Source organism: Meles meles, chromosome 11, assembly GCF_922984935.1.
Source record: "Meles meles chromosome 11, mMelMel3.1 paternal haplotype, whole genome shotgun sequence".
NCBI classification, from domain to species: domain Eukaryota; kingdom Metazoa; phylum Chordata; class Mammalia; order Carnivora; family Mustelidae; genus Meles; species Meles meles.
Window position 1 is genome coordinate 31824815 of NC_060076.1, and position 19893 is coordinate 31844707.

The 19893-nt window shown below is 38.4% G+C and overlaps 1 protein-coding gene across 2 annotated transcripts in view; it reads right to left on the reverse strand.

Annotated features, from left to right (window-relative positions):
- STX17 (syntaxin 17) overlaps positions 1-11502 on the reverse strand; it is a 68055-nt gene extending 56553 nt beyond the window's left edge. Inside the window, exons 1-2 of one of the 2 annotated variants that reach the window (XM_046022641.1) lie at positions 11451-11502; positions 4472-4654 (exon numbers count right to left, since the gene is read on the reverse strand). In XM_046022641.1, the coding sequence (XP_045878597.1) occupies positions 4472-4594 (123 nt within the window). In that variant the 5' untranslated portion in view covers positions 4595-4654; positions 11451-11502. Of the gene's footprint in view, positions 1-4471; positions 4655-5991; positions 6109-11450 lie in introns of those variants that run through there. The other variant, XM_046022642.1, reaches the window with a different exon arrangement.
- Positions 11503-19893: the final 8391 nt, after the last annotated feature.

A 19893-nucleotide genomic window follows, 5' to 3' on the forward strand; every position in this document is an offset into this window, starting at 1 on the left:
AATCTCTCTCTCTTGCTTGTGCTCTCTCTCAATCTCTCTCCCTCTCAAAATAAACAAACAAATCTTAAAAAAAAAAAAAAAAGGAAGTCCTTCAGGCTGATGTGAAAATGGAAGAGAAACCTGGCCCTAGACAAAGGAATGAAGAGCACTGAAAATGGCAAATATTTGGCCAGGGTGGGGGGAGGGGGCGCCTGGGTGGTGCAGTTGGTCAAGCGTGGGGACTCTTGATTTTCAGGTCATGATCTCAGGGTCGTGAGATCAAAGCCCCACATCAGGCTCTGTACTGAATGCAGAGTCTGCTTAAGACTCTCTCCCTCTCTCTCTGCCCCTGCCCCCACTCTATCTCTCTAAAACAAGTAAAATCTTTAAAAAGAATTTTTTTCCTTATTTTTCAAATCTTTTTGAAAGAAAACTCTGTTTAAAACAAAAATAACAACAATGTATTATTGAATACAGAAGCAAATTATATGACATTAACACTGTAATAAGACCCTGAGAGAGCACTGAAAGTATATTATTATAAGGCTCTTATACATGAAGTGATACATAACAAATCGATGAGGCTGACTAGGTTTGATTTTGTACCATATAGCTTGTGCTTCACACCTAACCTGAACAGTCCATGCCACTCACTTTCACACTTAATCATATGTCACTACTATTCTCTGAATTATTTCTTAATTTATTTCCTTAACTGGACTGTATACTTCCTGAGGATTAGAAACCTAATTTAAATTAAAAAAAAAAAAACCAACAACTACTTTTTATGAACTTTTCAGTGCTAACAATAAAAGACAGCAAACACCCAAACTTATTTATTTCTTATAATTAATGACTTCCCTTCTCATTAAGCCTGGAAGACTGAACACAAGCATTTATCTCTGCTCTTTTCCAAAACCCAACAAAAATGGCAATGAAGAACTTTAAAAGGTATACATTCAAAAGAGTCATGAAAATACAGCAGAAGATATCAGTTGACAAGAAATTTTAACAAAATTTTAGAAGCTGGAAAGAGTACAGACACATTGCAACTGACTTAGAAGATCTGAGAAAGCTGCACCATGAGGCTGCAGAAGGGGTGAGTGGTGTGTGAGAGGCAGTGAGTGACAAGCCAACAGCCACATGACTACTCCCTAAAGACTCAGTGAACAGAGGTACCAGCTACCAAGGAGTCAGGAGGATGTGTATGGTGGCGCAGAAGGCTTGGTTGAACGTTTATGTAAGGAAGAGGTAGTCTACCAAGTGCTCTCTCTACAGGCCCAAGCAACTACACTGTCCCTGTCTTCACAGAACACATTCCAGAAGAGTATATGGTGGTTCCCCATTAAAACAGAGCCTTCACCTGCTCACCCCTCCACGTATAAGACCCCACCTACTTCCTGCTACGCACAAAAATACCTTCCAATTAGCACTCTTAAACATCAACAGCTCACCAAGGAATGCTGATAATACTGCAGGCTGACACAAAGAAGAAAGGAGGAAGGGAGGTTGGGGGAGAGAGAGCTAGAATAAAAAAAAAACTCAGGGAAGACAAAGAAGCAGATAAAAACTTTAAAATAAAATCACCAGAGAGATGCCATGATATTACATCCATGAAACAAGAACAGGAGGATTCTCTTTAAAAGAAAAAAAGAGAACTGACAGAAAAAAGGACACATCAAAAATACAACTCTCGTTATTTCATCTTAGCTGGTATGTGGATGTAATAGCTGAGGTTGGAGCTGCTATTTTACATGCAAGAGAGAAACAAGTTGAGGATCAGAGAGCAGGATAAAAAGAGCCTGGGTCTTTAATGACTGCTGAGCTGCCACTGCAGCCCCGGAGTGTCTCTGTAACTATGAGCAGTTAAAAATAAAAGCAAAAACAAAAAAGGTCTATCTGATTTAATACACTATTTTGGGGTTTTCTGCCACTTGTATTTTAACTATATACTAACACAGTACATGCTACACAGTAAGTTTTCTCCTAACCCTACAATATGAAACAAAGAAAATTATGTTCCAAGCATGATCTTGTTTCTATTAACTATGCTTAAGCCTATGTTATGTCAGCCGAGAAAGCTGAATGCTAACACTTCAAATTTCAGCACTGCGTTCTAATCAAGTCTATCATGTGTAATAAAATGTAATGCTGAAGGACCTATGGAATACAGTCCCAGGTGTGCGCAGCACACTACTCTCATTGTTTTCCGATGTTGCAGAATCACTCCACCAAGGCTTACCTTCAATTTCTCTTCAGTGTGACTTTCTTCTTTTAAATTCATATTGGATGACTGACGGCTAACATAATAAATATTTTATCTTTCTACACCCTTCCCCCAGGAAGAATATGCCTTTTTTAAAGTGTGGCACTGTCAAACACCTGGAATCCAAACCTAGTTCATAACTCTTTTGTCCACAGTGAACACAGCTTTTAAATGTTTTCACATTGCCATAAACTATTAAAATATGTTATCCAAGCTTATATAAAAAGCGACATAAAAGTCACTTTCATAGTAAAACTAGAAATCCTAGAGATAGTATAATGACCAAGAGTACTGAATAAAACACAGATCAGCATGAGTTTGCTTAGCTTCAGACATCACCTATATTGTAAATTATAATTATTCTGACATTGTCTAAAAATTTCACATTAAGTAAGAATTTCACAAAATGCTAAAGGAAAAATGTTAAGGCAGAGAAAGATCAGTATTACTCTGGAATAATATTCTTATGAAGTTTGGCACAACTAATCAAATCAATAATATATCCTTTCCTATCCCCACCTTCCATGTTCCCAGGGTTCTGGCTTTTCCATTGATGACTGACTGGGTGGTATGTGTGGCTAGGATCTGAGGATATGACTGCAGGCACTTTATACAGAATAAGTATAAGAAAAGGGAAATTTAAGACATGCCAAACCTCGGGGCGCCTGGGTGGCTCAGTGGATTAAGCCGCTGCCTTCGGCTCAGGTCATGATCTCAGGGTCCTGGGATCGAGCCCCGCGTCGGGCTCTCTGCTCTGCAGGGAGCCTGCTTCCTCCTCTCTCTCTGCCTGCCTCTCTGCCTACTTGTGATCTCTCTCTCTGTCAAATAAATAAATGAAATCTTTAAAAAAAAAAAAAAAAAAAAAAAAAAAAAAAAAAAAAAAAAAAGACATGCCAAACCTCAAAGGTAATATAGGGCAATAAAGGAAAGAAATGATCTTAACAGAGCATAGCCCACCTATGTCTAGGTTTCAGGATCAATACATCTGCCAAATTCTAGTCATCTCTGTAACTGAGCGCTTTGATATGAGCTCAGGACTTTAAAATATACCTTATCTGCCACCCAGATATGGTCAACCAGAGTAAACAACTTGATTTCTATATTGTTACAGTGCTAAAGGAATGAGCCCTCCTCATTAATCAAAGCATGGAGCCCTGTAATTTGTTTCTGCTTATGATAAGACTCACCAGTTTACCAGAAAACTCCTCCACCCTAGAAAGTCACAGAACTTATTGCTTACAAATAAAGAAAAAAGAGATGACAAAATAGCAATCTTGAGTTCTAGATAGCTTCATATTTGCTTTAAAATTTTTCATCTTAATATTCCTGGTGCTTATTTTCTATACTTTTTGAAAAGATTTAGACACTAGGAAGACAAATGGTATCTACGGGGAATATAAAAGCTGACACTTCTTAGTTATAGAAGGTACTCAGGTGAGGGTGATGAATATTGTTTACACTGAAAGGTTTAATGACCACTTCCACCCCACCTCCCACCACAGCTTAAAATTTATATGGGGGAGGTCTTTTTGAAGTAGCAAATCCCACTGACTATCCTACAGCAAATAAAACAATATAATCTGCCAAGTCAATGCTCAGTAGTAAACCCTATGTTCCCATGAATGCCAAAACTATTCCATTAGATGCTGGCCAGTCCAGTTTCTATGTCACCTTCACCATGATCCAGGAGACTAGTTCTTTCTCACCTATTTCCTAAACTAACCTCCAGGTGGTATTTCTCAATTTGGGGCTTTCCTCAGAGGGAAGAAGTCAGTTTGGGAAACTCCCTCTTTCACACAATGATTTACCTCTTTATTCTATGAGCACCTGAAGAGGATAGGAGTTATTGATAGATACCAAAGTTCAAAAAACTAGCCATAGGGTGAAGGAAATTAAGGCAGGCCCATTAGCCAAAGTTCACTGCCTTCACATTATGGTGCACTATCAGACAATTTGTATTTTAATTAACTGCCCAGTATGTCAATATGTACAGTTTAAAAGGTATAGTTTCTATTCCTAAATCCCTCCCTAAAAAAGGAATAATACCAGATGTAGTTGTAAAACAAAAACCCAGATGAAAAAAAATGAATGTTACTAAATCAATAGGAGATGGATGTTTTACCAAAGCCTCTTATCTAATCTAATATTCTAAATTTGGCTGAAATGCACAAGTATAAATCAGAATTTGCAACTGTTTCTTGTGGTAGAAAATGAAAAACAGCCCACCTTCTCAATATTTATCTGGTGCTTTCTTAGCCTCTCCAGGTCTGTTGGGATTACTATCTTAATGAATTTCTGGATAGCTGGTTCAAGACGGCGTAATTTCACTTTTTCTTCATCTTCAGACATCCTAAAAAAATGCTGTGTCACTTCTACTTGCAGTGACTGTCTTCACTCACATAGAAAAACCTAAAAGGGGAGTATTTAAGAATGTTTTTAATCAGTTTCTATTATTTTTAAAAACAATTAATTAATTTTATAATTTATTCTATATATTCAACTTAATTCTGAACTTGAATGACTTTTTTAAAGAAATCTTTTATTTTGAAAACTTTTTCTTTCTACAGATGAATATGCACTTTAAAATGTTTAGAAAATATGAAGAAGAGGATAAAATAAAATCAATCATCTCCTTACCCACAGTTAACTACTCTTTCCATTTTGATGTATGTCTTTCCAGGCCCTTTTCCAAATAAGAATGTATACACTTAAATACCTTTTTTTTATTTTTAAACTATGAGTTTACTGTCCAAGTTTTCATTTCCCAATGTATCTTGGACCATGGTTAACCTTTTTTTAAAAGATGTCAGATGGCAAAACCAGAAGAAAAAATTTCATAACATTTCTGCTTGTATCAAACTCCATTTCTAACCTCTTGATGTAACTATGTAATTATATACTTCAAATATATTATAACATCATATGCAATTCTTCTCAATGATGTCATTTAAACTGCCTTTTCCCTTTCTTACAAAGTGATTAGTGTTGTCCAAAACCAATACAAATAAACAGTTAACAACAGAGCTGGAATAAGCTGGAATAATAATAACCCAGGATTCCTGAGAGTACAATCAAATGCTCTTTCTAATTAACCAACAGTTTCCTACCACTATTCCGGAATGTCCAAGAGTATGCCTTTGGGGCCAGAGTAGGTCAGGGTAGAGGATAGCAAATGAGCAGGCTCTAGGACCCCATCCCTGCTTCAGTTGGAGAAAATTTACTTATATCTATTTCATAAATTTGAGCATATTAGATTTTACATCAGTAAAGGGCTCCACTGCTTAACTAAGCTTAAAAACCACTGTTGTACAAGCTTACTTTTTGCCATCTCATTAGCCCACAACCTCTCCTGTATTTAAAAAAAGAAAAAAAAATGACTATGTTAATCCCAGTGGGTTATGGGGTCTTAAACCAGGGTCCACACAGACAGAGGTTCACAAATATACTTTATGGAGTCACTGAATCTTTATGAATAATTGTGAATGTATTTTTGAGTTATGTCAGAGAATAGAGTCCATTGCTTTTATGATATTAAAAAATTTCTTTTATGATATCACAGCAGAAGCATTAACTATAAATCTAAATAATGTTGAAACTTCCTTTCACAGTTGAAAATCTCGAAGTGTTGGTTATACAGAGTATCTCATCAACTTAGTAAGTTCATTTTTTTATGTTTAAGTTTTTTTAATGTTAAGTTCATTTTTTATGTTTAAGCTTGAAAGCAAAAAAGGGAAATCTCCACACACCAAAGATAAAGAGAGTTCAGCAGCTACAGTAGTGAGTGGGAATTGGAGACACATACAGAAGTTCATTGTCGACAGTCCACAGACCCAACAAAACAGGAAAATTCATAGCTAAGGGACTACAGATAGTAACCTAAAAAAAAAAAAATTAAAATACATACAGTTGGAAAGAATAGAATCCTTTTAAATATTAGATAATACTACAAAATAGTAGCAGGCTAATCTAAAAAAACCAAGTACAAATTGAGAAATAAAAACCTCAAAAATGGGTTAAACAATAAACTATGCAGCTGAAGGGAGAACTATTGATTGGAAGATATCAGTCAGAACACAGAGGAATAAAGAGATGAAAAACATAGAAGATAAAATGAGTAGCTCAATACAAATAGGAGTCCCATAAGAGAATAAGGAAAGTGGCGAAAGGGCATTATTCAAGAGAACATGCTGAGAATTAAGATGCAAGACCTCAAATCAAAAATGCACATAAGCCCCAAGTGGCATAAATTAAAAAAAAAAAATTTACCAACACATGGAAGGGAAATTACAGAACATGAAGGGCAAACAAACAAAAATCTTAAAAAAGGCAAACCAGAGATAAAGATAAAATAAAGCAACAAAAGCAGCAAACTTTTCATCAAAGCAAGGTTATTAAAAGACAGGAATATCCTCAAAATGTTGAGAGAGTTGGTATAAGCCCAGGTAAATTATTATTCAGAAATGAAGGCAAAATAATCATTTTCAGACACAACAGTTTATAAGCAAGTTTTCTCTTTAAAAGAACTACTAAAAGGCACACTTTAACGATGAACCCAAAGGAGATGAAAGCCCAGGAGGTATGAGTATCATAAAGTATACTATTACCGGGTGCATATATGAATGAATGAAAAAATAAAGGATTTATTTTGAATACCCTGATTAAATATAATATAAATCTTTCCATGTAAATGACTATTTTTCTATAATACATCTTTTATAGCAGCATAGTATTACATTACATAGATGCTCCATAATTTAACTAATCATCTATTGTTGGCTATTGAGGTTCTTCCCAATTTTCCACTATTATATACTGTACTACAATGTAATTACCCTTACACATAAATCCATACTACCATCTATGATGTTTCTTCAAAATAAATAATTAGAAATCAAACAGGTACACACACTTTTTTAAGTCTTTTGATACCAAATGTCCCAAATGGTTGTGCCTGTTTACATGCCTACTAGCAGCATATCAAAATATCCAAGTACCCATATTCTCACCAATACATGGTAATAGCATTCTCCTTAGACATTCAAAAATTGTGTCCCATTATTGTTTTATTTTGCATTCCTTAAATTACTGGGGGCATTGATTTACTAGCCATTTGCCTTTCTTATTAATTACTTGCTGGTGCTATGTATCTATTTTACTATAGAGGATATCTTTTTCTTATTATATTTAACATATAATAGACTCATAAATTATCAGTTATTTGTCTCACAATGTTCCCAGTTTATCACATTGCTTGCATTTTTTTCTACCATGCAGGTTATATCCTATAGGAAGGTATCTTTTTATCTACCACCGTTCCTTTTTTTTTTTTTAACCACACATGGTTTTCAATAGACACGGATGGAACTAAAATATTTCTTCACAGATACTTTCTTCATCATTTCTAATCCCATCACTCCAAGTAATGCAATATGCACAGCAACTTACAAGTGTCTTATTTAGGCTGCTTTTAGACTCTATCCCCTTTCCAATTTTTCCTCAAAAACACAATTTGCAATATGCTACTCCTCTGAACAAAAACTTCCTAGAGTTCCCTATTATTTGAACAAGAAAATACAATGTTCATAAACAGATTCACACAATCTAAGTATTATCACCCAATCTCTACTTTTGGCTTTGCAGTGATGCTCCTTCTGTCCAAATGCCCTTTTATAGGCATCATTTATGTCATTTGATATACAACTCTAATGATTTTTTCTTCTCCTCCACTAACCAGTTTATAGCATACATAACAAATCCCAATTATTAGATATTTGACTTGTTTGCACTATTCCCCTACACGATGATGATAGATTTTTTCAGTTCCCAAAGTGACATTTCCAGGTCAGAGTTATGTATGATTCTGCCCCTCAGCTTTCCATGTCCAAGGAAAACCTACTGACTCCTAAGGACCATCTATCTATAAGGGAAGACATTCTGCCCCAAGAACCTCCCAAGAGACTTTTCCAACTCTTGGTCTCCTTCTGGCCAGTATTTTTTTCATCTCTCCACAATTTCCATTTCTATAAAATTATAATAAAATGCCTATATACACTAAAATGAGAACATAACATTCAAATAATTGCATAAATCGTGATGTTATGAAAACAGAAAATTGGACAGCAGTAGTTTGTTAAGTTGTTAAAGGAAGGTATGTAATCCAACATACAAAATGTGTTGTTAAAATTAACTGAAAAACAAGTATTTCAGCATTTCTTGATTTTTCAGTCAAAAAAGTATCATTTTTCTGATATAAATAAATGACAAAAATAAAAAATACATTTACATTATCACAACTGTGTAAAATATGCCTATGAAAAAGACAAGACAAAAACATACAAAAATACCTAATTTCCCAAACTTCTGTAGAGTTGATTTCCTTGTAACTTTTTTTTTTTTTTTAAGTGTAATGGAATATCTGGGGCAACAGAATTGTTCTGTGTCATGACAGTCTGGGTGGTAGATACACAATTATATGCATTTGTCAAAACTCACAGAACTGTGTATTACAAATAGTGAATTTTTGAAAACTAAAAAACAAAAACAAAATGTAGAGGAACACAAAATGGAACACAAACTAATAAAAACAAAACCGTATTACCAATGAACAGCATAACCACACTGAAAGTAGGGGAAGAAAATAATCTAGGTAACTCTGGAAAACACTATTTTAATTGGATACCATGAAGCTAAAGACAAAAAGAACTACACACAACTGTATTCTAATTAGCAAATTTGTTTTTTATATGGGTTAGAAATCCTGAAAACCCTTTATATGAGAATTGAGCAAATAAGAAAATATTCTGTAGAACACGAAAGCCAGATTTCTGTCAAAAGAAGAAGTAACAAATAAGGCGCATGACTAGAATGAATGCTGTGGTGTTCGTTTACAAATGGAACTTTCAGAATGAATTTTTATTTTTAAAAATATATATACACAGATGTATGAATACATATATACAGATAAACAAAAAACAAATCTTTGTGTACGCATGGGTATATGTGTGTGTGTACGTGTATATCCATGGAATATGTGGATACACATGTACAAAGCTAAGAAATATACACATATATTTATAAATAAACACAATGAATATAAATAATATAAGTAAATATTTAGTCTTTTATAATTACATAAATAATAAATGTGTAACATGATTTATAAAGGACAAGTATTTATAAAAATAAATAATACATATATTTATACTTATATATATTAATGTCTTCTGCCAGGAACCACAAATAATAATACTCCAGTAGCAATGAGCACACCTAGTCCCTTGATCTTGATGTTTAAATACTACTCTTCAAAAAAGGAAACCATGGGCCCTTGGAAAAGTGGAGGATTGTAGGGCTGGGACAGAGAAAACACAAGACAATCCTGGAACATCTTATGGTGCCAGAAAGTTAGGAAGTTCTCAAAAAGTGAAGGAGGCCTGTCAAAAGGAAACAACCTGAAAAAACTCCCAAAGGCCAAAGCTGGACAACTGGAAACATAATATAAACAACAAAAATAACCAATAGTAAAATAGATGAGTCCATACTGATACAAAAAAATAAATGAATAAACAAATGGGCAAGGGACAGCTCTTCCTCACAGAACTCCAATCATTAGAAGATCAAAGTAATAATCACTGAAGGCAAGATCCACCACTGGATGGTAAAATCAACAAGTGAAAGTTTGAGGAGAAACGAGATATTTGCATAGTTTAGAAACTCTCCCAAGATATCGATTCATTTCAAGGGTAAAGTAGTAAATTTACAGCAGAGAATCCTAGCAGACACCACCTTAACCAAGTGATCAATATCAAAAGCAGTGTATCATAACATGAATCCCTCATATGAAGAACTGAGAAGGGTACATCCACTTCTGTGGTATCAACAAAAATGCATAACCTTCATCTAATCATAAGAAAACATCCGATAAAACCTGAGGGACACTCTACATTATAACTGACAGGGTACTTCAAAAGTGTCAAGGGGAGGAAAGACAAGAAAAGACTAAGGAGTAGACTATGCCATTAAATGCAATATGGGACCTTATACTGGATCCTCGAACAGAAAGAAAAGGACATTAGGATAAAAAATTATGAAATCTGAAAGATGGTGGTAGCTTGAATAAAATTGTACCAATGATACTTGCTAACCTTTCAGAATTGTACTATCGTCATATAAGGCGTTAACTTTAAAGCTGGAGAGAACTGCATTACTTTTGCAACTTCTCCGTAATTGTAAAACTTTCAACATAAAAAAGGCTTTCTAAAAATTTCTGAATTCATGTTTCACAGAAAACAGCTCAAACATTTTGAAGAACTGCACTCACACTTGCCGGGGTCAGGGTGCCAGGTGCTCTACAAACTACACTTTAAGGCTTATAACTACTATCAGCTGAGTACTATTAATACTCCTGTTTCCCATGAGGGAAAAGTACTGGGAGGTTTACTAGTATTAGATTATTTATAAATAAATAAAAAAAAATTTTTTTTCTCAGAAAAAGTCCAAAGCTGCCAGCAACCTTCCGCTCCCCCAAAAGCGAGGGACACCGTCTATCGGCCTAGAGATCCCACATTCCTCCAGTGGTGGCCCCCAATGTCCTCAGGCATGTCTTCCCGTGCTTCTGACTGGCAGACCGGGTACTGACTTCGGAAAAAAGTCCTGGCCCCTGGTCCTCCCACATGGTCTCCTAAGCCCTCCGATTCAGAATTTATCTAGGAGGGAGTCAGAGGCGGGACCATCTTCAGAACCACGTCCGGGTCTGGCTGCCAGGAGGCTCCGACCACCGGCTCCCCGAGCCTCGTGTCACCCCTCGCAGTGTCGCTCACGGCGCCCCTGAGCCACAAGCACTAGACGCCCCCACCAGAGAACGGATGCATGGGCGGCCTCGGGACCAAGCCTCAGGGCGACCCTGACGACCTAGGGCCCACGCCGCATCACGGGCAGGGTTGGTGCAGGAAACTTTCCCACCCCGCGACCCCGGGAGGCCGCCGCGCTCGCCCTGCCGGCGGCCTCCCAACACCCGCTTGGAAAAGAGCTTCCAAAAACGAAACCGCCACTTCTCGGAGCCGGGAGGAACCCTCAAAGCGCTCGCACTCCGGACCGGATGCGGGGCTTCCCACCAGGCACCTCTACAGCCCGCGGGCTCAGCGCCCAGCCCACTAACCCCGTCAGGGCCTGACGCCCCCAAGACAGCCTCCAGCAAACCCCTTACCTCCCGCCGGGGCGCTCGAGGCCGCTTGGTATGCACGGCGCAGGCGCGGGTGCGACGGGGCGGGGCGTCGTGAGGGGTTGGCCGGGCTGGACCACGCCCCCTCCTGACCCAGTTGGGCCCTACCGGGTGTGGCACCGACGCTGTGATATCTCCCCACCGCGGGAATGATTTAAGAAAGTGATCCTGCTTTATGTTGTGAGGTTGCAACCCCGGAGCCAGTAGGAGAAAGACCACAATCACCTTTTAGGGCTCTGTGTTGTTTTCAGTACGACCTAATTCACGCATGCATAGCTTTCTACATTTTGCAAAGTTTTTCTGTCCATTTTCCTGTTCTAACAGGAATTTTATTGGCGGGCTGGCCATGTGTTCTAAGCTTTTAACACATGTAGAAATTGAAGCTCCGAAAGGTTGTGCCTGCTCCCATTCTGTCCCCCAAAACCCTGTGAGATGGACAGGACACAAATCTTAACAGGCACAGAAATGGAAGCTCAGACAAGTTGTGATTTCCCTCCCCACCAAGGCTGGGGAGTTCTTCATGCCACTGTCCTTACCCCAATTTCACTGATGACGCTGAAGTTAAACAAGTTTGAAGTGACTCACTCCAGTTCAGCCAGTTAGTAACAGAGTTGGAACTCCACTGACTTATCCTAATTTCCCCTCTCAAGCTCTTCAAGTTACCAGATGCTACCAATGACCAAGCAGAGGACTGGCTTTGACGCCCTGTTTGGGTCACGTGACCTGACTTGCAGACCCACCCTTTCTTACGTGTTTGTGAATTTTCGGATGACTTGTTTAGAATGTATCCCCTGACAGCATTATCCAAAGAAGTCATAAGGATGTTCAAGACACAGCTCAGGAAAGTCAGATCTTAAGGTCTCCCAGTGGAGTGGGAGTACAGGTGGAAATTGTAGACAAAAGAATATTAGGAGCTGTGAGAAAGTTTTAAAAAGCAATTTCTAAACTAAAGCAAAAAATATATATAAGCAAGTTGGAGATTCTTTGTGGGTATAATGAATGTCGATGTTTGTTTTACTCTAGGAATGAAGGACTCATAAATTTTTAATTTTAAGAAGAAATATTAAGTATTAAGCCATGCCATGGGAAGATGTTCTTCATGTAAGGGTCAATTAAACAAAATCTTTTGAAATGAAGGTCATTCAAAATAAGTTCTGAAAACCTGCCTCAACCATAGTGGGGAGATGTGGCACTCAAGGACTCTAAATTTGAACCTAGCCTTTGGGCTGTTATCTGTATGTTTGCTATCATTTAGGTGTGTCAAGGTAGCAGGATAAAGCTTTTTAATCTAACAGTTTGTTAGCTTGATTTATAATCTCTAAATATTTAAACATACAATGTGTGGAACCCTTTGTTTTCATGCCTGGGAGCCCTGAAGTTGTCAGGCAGGCCTGCAGGTGCCAGCCAACATTTTCCCCAGGTCCTAACTGAAATGGGAAGGCATAACTAAATAAAACAGTAAATATATATATTTGAAAGAAAAGGGGAAAAATCTCTTCAGATATTAGGATTGCCTACTTGGAAAACCCAAATGAATGAATTGAAATCGAAACGAAGTTCAGTAAGAGAGAGAGAGAAATAGCTTTCCTAAATTGCCTATTTTAAAATGTATTGGAATAAATGACCACATTCGAAGTAGTAGAATCAAGTTTGTGTTTATAAGGAATTATAGGACCTATTTGAAGAATAAGAATGATAGCTAGGGGTGTTTGGGTGGCTCAGTCAGTTAAGTGTCTGCCTTTGGCTCAGGTCATGATCCTGGTGTCCTGGGTTCAAGCCCCACATTCAGCTCCCTGCTCAGCAGAGAGCCTGCTTATCCCTCTCCTCAGCCTACCCCTCTGCCTACTTGTGCTTTCTCGCTGTCTGTCAAATGAATAAATAAAATCTTAAAAAAAAAAAAGAAGAAGAATAGCCAAATGGGTTGAGGGCAGAGGGAAAAATTATAAAGGGGCATGAGGAAACTTTGGGGGTGATGGATATGTTCATTATATTTATTGTGGTACTAGTTGCTTGGGTTAATATGTATATCAAAACTTACCAAATTGTATGCTTTATTTTTAATGCATTTTTTAAAGATTTATTTATTTATTTGAGAGACAGAGAGAGAGAAAGCACACGCCAGCAGGGGAGGAGCAGAGAAGAGAGAGAGAATCTCAAGCAGACTCCACGTTGAGCCTGGGGCTCAATCCCTTAACCCTGAGATCAAGACCTGAGCCAAAAACCAAGAGTCAGGTGCTTAAACAGCTGAGCCACCCGGAGTCCCCCAGATTGTACACTTTAAATATGTGTATGTGTGTTTATTGAATGTCAATCATACCTGAATAAAGCTGTTTCTTGAGAAAACGTATATATTATTATTTGCTTAGAACCTAGCACAGTTCTTGGAACATGAAAATGTTGAAAAGACTAAGAAAATAATAGATATTCACTATATGAATTAAGAAATACTTTTTTTAGTATCATTGAGTATAAGGAGAACCTGAGAATCAAATTTAGATTTGGCACCATGATATAGACTTCCGTGGTTATTGTCCCAGCCCAGTCCTTTTCTGGGAAATGCCTCTCCCCACCAGAAGTGCGTGCTATTGGTTATGAGCCTCTGGCAGCCATTTTGTATAAGCCTGAATGCAAGGCCCGGACCACAGGTCCAGGAGCAGACACCCACCTCAAACCGGAACAACAAGATACCTTTCCCGGGAATATAGTCTTGGGGATAGGATTCTAGCCTCAGGCTGACTGGTTTCTTGAAAGGAGAAGATGCTCACAGCAGAGCTCTTAGTGGCCCTGTTTTTCATTCCATAGACTGGTAAATTAGAGGAAGCCATGCTGCTCTTAGAACCTATTTGTAACTGTGTTGAGATGAATATAGGTATGTCCTAGTTCATGGTGTTAAAAAAGTTCTTTTGTTTTCTTTGGGGGGGGTGTATTTTCTTTTTACTACAGGTCATGTTCAAAAAACTTTTTTTTAAAAAAAAAGATTTTATTTATTTATTTGAGAGAGAAAGAGAAAGCAAGCATGAGTGGTCGGAGGGGGAGATGGAGAGGGAAAGGCAGACACCCTGCTGAGCAGGGAGCAAGACGCAGGGCTCAATGGGCTCAGGACCTGAGCTGGAGGCAGATGCTTAACCTACTGAGCCACCCCGGTGTCCCTCAAAAAACATTTAAAAGCCACTATCCTCACTAGGTTTTTCTTGAGCCATGAATTATTAAAACACCTACTGCAGTTCTGAATGCATTCTATTTCTTTGTGCATTCTATCATTCCAACCATCTTGGGAACTGAGATAAAGAAAGGTTGAAAATAAAGTGATAATAGTGGTTACCTTTGGGATGGCTTTAACTGGGAGAGGGCATAAGGAGATTTCTAGGGTGCTGGAAATGTTCTATACATTGACATGGTGTGATTACATATGTGAAAATTCATCAAGCTGTATACCTAAGAGCTATGTACTTTAGGTAAGTTATCCCACAATTAAAAAGGAAAATAAATAAAGAGCTAGCAATTCTTGATTTAAAACAAACAAAACCTCCTAGCAAATAAGGAAATAGATCCTTCCTTAATATTATTTCTATTACCTCTCTTTGAGATAGAGGTGAATTAGCAACAGTAATTCCTACCCTTGTTAAAGCCCTTCATCCATTTGAAAATAAAATAAAAAGCCATGAAAGAGATAGAGAGGGGAGGGAGGTGAAAGGTACACAAAAAAGAAATAGTTTGGAGCACATTCAAATTCCTGGTTCCAGCTGACTTTAGTACTTACCCCTCTCCATTTTCTGCTTTACTCTCCCCAACCACCACCACCACACACGTATACATAAACACACACACACACACACACACACACACCACATCGCCATTTTGTTCATGTATATTACCGTTACAGAGACCTCGTACCAAACCAACAGGAGTAAACTCTGTGAGCATACAGTAACTCTGGAATTCTCCACTCATCAACCATTCACCACTTAGGAATTTGATAATCATTTCACACGTACAGTTTCTTAAATGCCCAGACATCTGCCTAGAAAGTCCCCTACACACTCCAGTTTTTGTTCTTTTCATTACCTTAATTATTCTCAAAACTTGGTGTGCTCTATTGCATAAGGTAGTATTTATAAAACCAGGCTTGATGGACCTTATAGGCAATGTAAACAATTTTCAAGGGTAATTTTGTCACTAATTTTTGCTTTATTCACTGACATTAATTCCTTATAGCCACACCTCTCACTAGCCAGCTCACCCTCCAAATATGTAAATTTCTATTTGTGATGACAATGGTGATATCAATAGAGATGTTAAAAAGATTTAAGTTCCCTAGTCAGCGTTCTATAAAAGACCAACCCTGCAGGCCCTCCTTGGTAACTGTGTTGGGACCCCCTCACTCTTGAGAGCTTTTTCTGCATCTTCACTGAATAAACTTCTACCGCTTTACTCACAAACAAACTCAGTAAACAGACTTAGCATTAGAACCATATTAAATGTTATTTAAACTTTGGCCATTTGCAAGGAATCTTGAATTTTATATTATCATGAATGCCAGTTAAAATACCATGATAGATGGAATGCCTGGGTGGCTCAACTGTTAACCGTCAGACTCTTTGATTTCAGCTCAGCTCCTGATCTCAGGGTTGTGAGATTGAGTCCAGCATCAGGTCTTAATTGGGTGTGGAGTCTGCTTAAGAGTCTCTCTCTCTGCCCCTCTGTTCCTTCCCCCATCTCTCTCCCGCAAAATAAATAAATAAAGAAATACATAAATAAATAAAATATCATATGATAGATACACAGATGAGCAACTTGATAGATATTCTGCACGGTGCTACCTTGATTTCCAGCTCCCATTTCTATCTCCCACTACTCCCCTTCACACATCCTGTGCTCTAATCAAATTAAACTCTTTGATATTCTTCATCCCAATCCTTCCCCCAATCCTGCACAGTATCTTCCACATGAAATATTCTCTACCAGTTGCCCCTCCTTCTTTGCTCATCCTACTCATCTTTCCATGTTCACCCCAAATGTGACCTGTTCCCATATTTCTAGAATTTTTCAATTTAATGCCTGCCTCCTCCAAATACCTACCTTATAATCTGATCTTCTTGTGATACATCACTGTCTCAATTTTATTACAATAATTTAGTATGTGTCTCGTCACCATCTTCAATGCTTTTCAACCTTTTCCTTGTCCGGGCACAAATAGAAGATGATGATATTTATAAAACAAAACTAAGGAAGTTGCTCTTAGCTTCTGCCTCGTGGCCCAGTTATACTGGAAGCTGGGGAAGTTAATGCCTCTACATGCCTATAACACATTCAAGCACAGGGGTTGAAACGTTGTCTTGTACCGGACCACCGTAGAATATATGCCCCCTGGTTCCACATTTGAGGGAAATCATTTGGTATTGTCTTTCTCGGTTGGACTTATTTCACTTAGCACAATACCCTCTAGGTCTAAAACAAATGAAGAAACAAACAAACAGACCTATACAGACAGAGAACAAACTGACATTACCAGTAGGAAGGGGAGGGCGAAGGGATGGGCAAAATGGTGAAGTCAAATGGGAGACTCAGTGTCCAGTATGGAATGAGTTCGTCACCGGGATAAAAAGCACAGCATAGGCAATGTAAGCAATGATCTTGCAGCACTGTTGTGTGGTGATAAATGGTAGCTACGCTGGTGAGCAGGGCACAACCTATAACATGTTGAATCACTATGTTGTCCACTTGCAACTCACCATACATTGTGTATCAACTAGACTCAAATTTAAGCTTTTATTTTCTGCAAGAATATAAGCTCCCTGAAGGCAGGATCCATGTTTGCTTATCTACCCGTAGATTGTAGTTCAATGACTTGTACCTATAATAAGTGACTAATTGAATAAATCACAAAGCTATTTGTTTGTTTTTACAGACTCCATCATATAAAGAACTTGAAAGTCATCCCTCCCATTCTTACAAGAGGAACAAAGTCAAACTGTTAGGTGAAGTGCAGACTTGTGTGACAGGGAGAAGCTCCTGGAGACTCCAGTCTTTGGGAGGACCCCACATCTGCATGGGTTTTACCTCTAGGAACCTCAACAAGTTCTGTAGCCAAGAAAAAACTCCTCCTGTTTCTGGCAGTGAAAAGAAACCATTTTGAAACACACCCAGGGCCGTCCCCACAAAGACCTGCTCTGTAAAGGAAAAGATTTAGCCTGATACTTACAGAGTTGGGGGTGGGGGTGGGTGGGCGGAGATGAGAAGTTCCCTAACTCTCCCCTCTTAACCTTCCTGTCTCTCCTAAGGCGGGGTAGGGGAAAGGTTGAGAAACACTTGTGAAAGTCACAGCCAAAGGACATAAACCCATTGAAAGACTGAAACTTAATCGTAGGATTGTAGGATGTTCCCTTCCCCCACACCTGACCACCACCCTACCACTCCAATGTTATCATAGTGGATTACAACTTAAAGAGTGGGCAAGGTGCATCTCTATATAAGAAGTTTTTAGGAAAATTTTAAAAACAAAAATACTGTAAGAAATTGAAGCCTCTGATACCTACTGGTACAGCAGACATTAAATAAGGCTTAGTTCTAGGCAGATTAACACAAAACTTCACAGTAAAAGCCTATTTACCTCAGTTCCTACTACCTGACACATCATGTCTGGCTTTCATCAAAATATGGCAAGGGCTATTAATAGGCAAGAGAGAAATACAGTCTAAAGAGACAAAGCAAGGATCAGAAGCCGACTCATACAATATAGTTTCTGTAATGATCAGATAGGGAATTTAGAATAAGTATGATTAATATGGCAAGGGGCTTAATGGGACAAGCTGACAACATGCAAGAACAGATGGGTAATGTAACCAGAGAGATGGAAACTCTAAGAAAGAACCAAAAGAAAATGCCAAGATGATGAATGCCGTTGATGGGCTTGTCAGTAGACTGGACATGGTCCCAAGGAAAGAATCAGTGAGGATGAAGACACACCAATAAAAACCCCCCAGACTGAAATGCAAAGAGAAAAACAGAATGAGAAGGGGGAAAAAAAAAAAGAAAAGTAAAGAACGGGATAAATCTGTAGGGCTATTTCACAAGATGTAATATACACTAGTTGGAATATCAGAAGGAAAAGAGAAAGAGAAGAAATATTTGAAGTAGTAACAGCTTTTTCCAAAATTAATGACAGACACCAAACCACAGATGCAGGCAGCTCAGAGAAAACCAAGCAAAAGAAATGCCAAAAAATCTATACCTAGGTATATCATATTCAAACTCAAAAAAAGGGAAAAAATGGGGGCACCTGGGTGGCTCAGTGGGTTAAGCATCTGCCTTCAGCTCAGGTCATGATTCCAGGGTCCTGAGATCGAGCCCCATGTCGGGCTCTCTGCTCAGCAGGGATCCTGCTTCCCCCTTTCTCTGCCTGCCTCTCTGCCTACTTGTGATCTCTGTCAAATAAATAAATAAATAAAATCTTAAAAAAAAGGAAAAAGTCTTGAAAGAAGCCAGAGAGAAAAAAAAATAAAACAAAACACCTTACCTATAGAAAACTATTAGTGAAGGGGAGGTGTATGCAAACTCACCTCCAAAGGCAAAAGAAGCCTAAGACAGAAGAAAGAGGCGAAGTACAGCTTTATGAGAAGTACTTTATTAAAGGGACTTAAGGGCACCTGGATGGCTCAGATGGGTAAGTGTCTGTCTTCATTTCAGGTCATGATCCTAGGGTCCTGGGATCAAGCCCCATGTTGGGTTCCTTGCTCAGTGGAAAGCCTGTTCTCCCTCTTTCTCTGCCTGATGCTCCCATTGTTTGTGCTCTCTCTCTGTCAAAGAAATAAAATCTTAAAAAAAAGAAAAAAAGAATCAGTTAAAAAAAAAGAAAAAAAAAAGAGACTTAAAACGGAAGGCTGATTGGGTGCCCACAACACAAATGTATCTCTGCAGCTTTACCTCCCTTAGAACCTTATATAGCCCTAGGGGCTGGGAGTACAGCTAAGAGACTACCCAAGGGGAGAATGTCTAAGAATAGGTGTGTCAGGCACCTGGGTGGCTCAGGGGTTGAGCATCTATTGATTTCGGCTCAGGTCATGGGATCAAGCCCTGAGTTGGGCTCTGTACTCAGTGTGGAATCTGCTTGAGATTCTCTCTCTCCATCTCCTTCTGCCTTTCTCTCCAATTGCTAGAAATAAGTGAATAAATAAGTAAATAAATAAAATCTTTTTAAAAATGGGTATATGTTGAAGTCCTATCTCCAGGCTGTGGTTAAAAAAAAAAAGAAAGAATGTGGAGGGGAGAGGGATTGTGCTCAAGAAGCTTTCAGGTCACAAGACAGGCATCATGGTGGATTTGTACAAGATGGTGTTAGTCTGGTTCACGTAAGGACCAAGGATAAAAGTTACATCAGAATTCTCATCAAAAACCATGCAAGCAAGAAGAGAGTAGAGGGAAATATTTA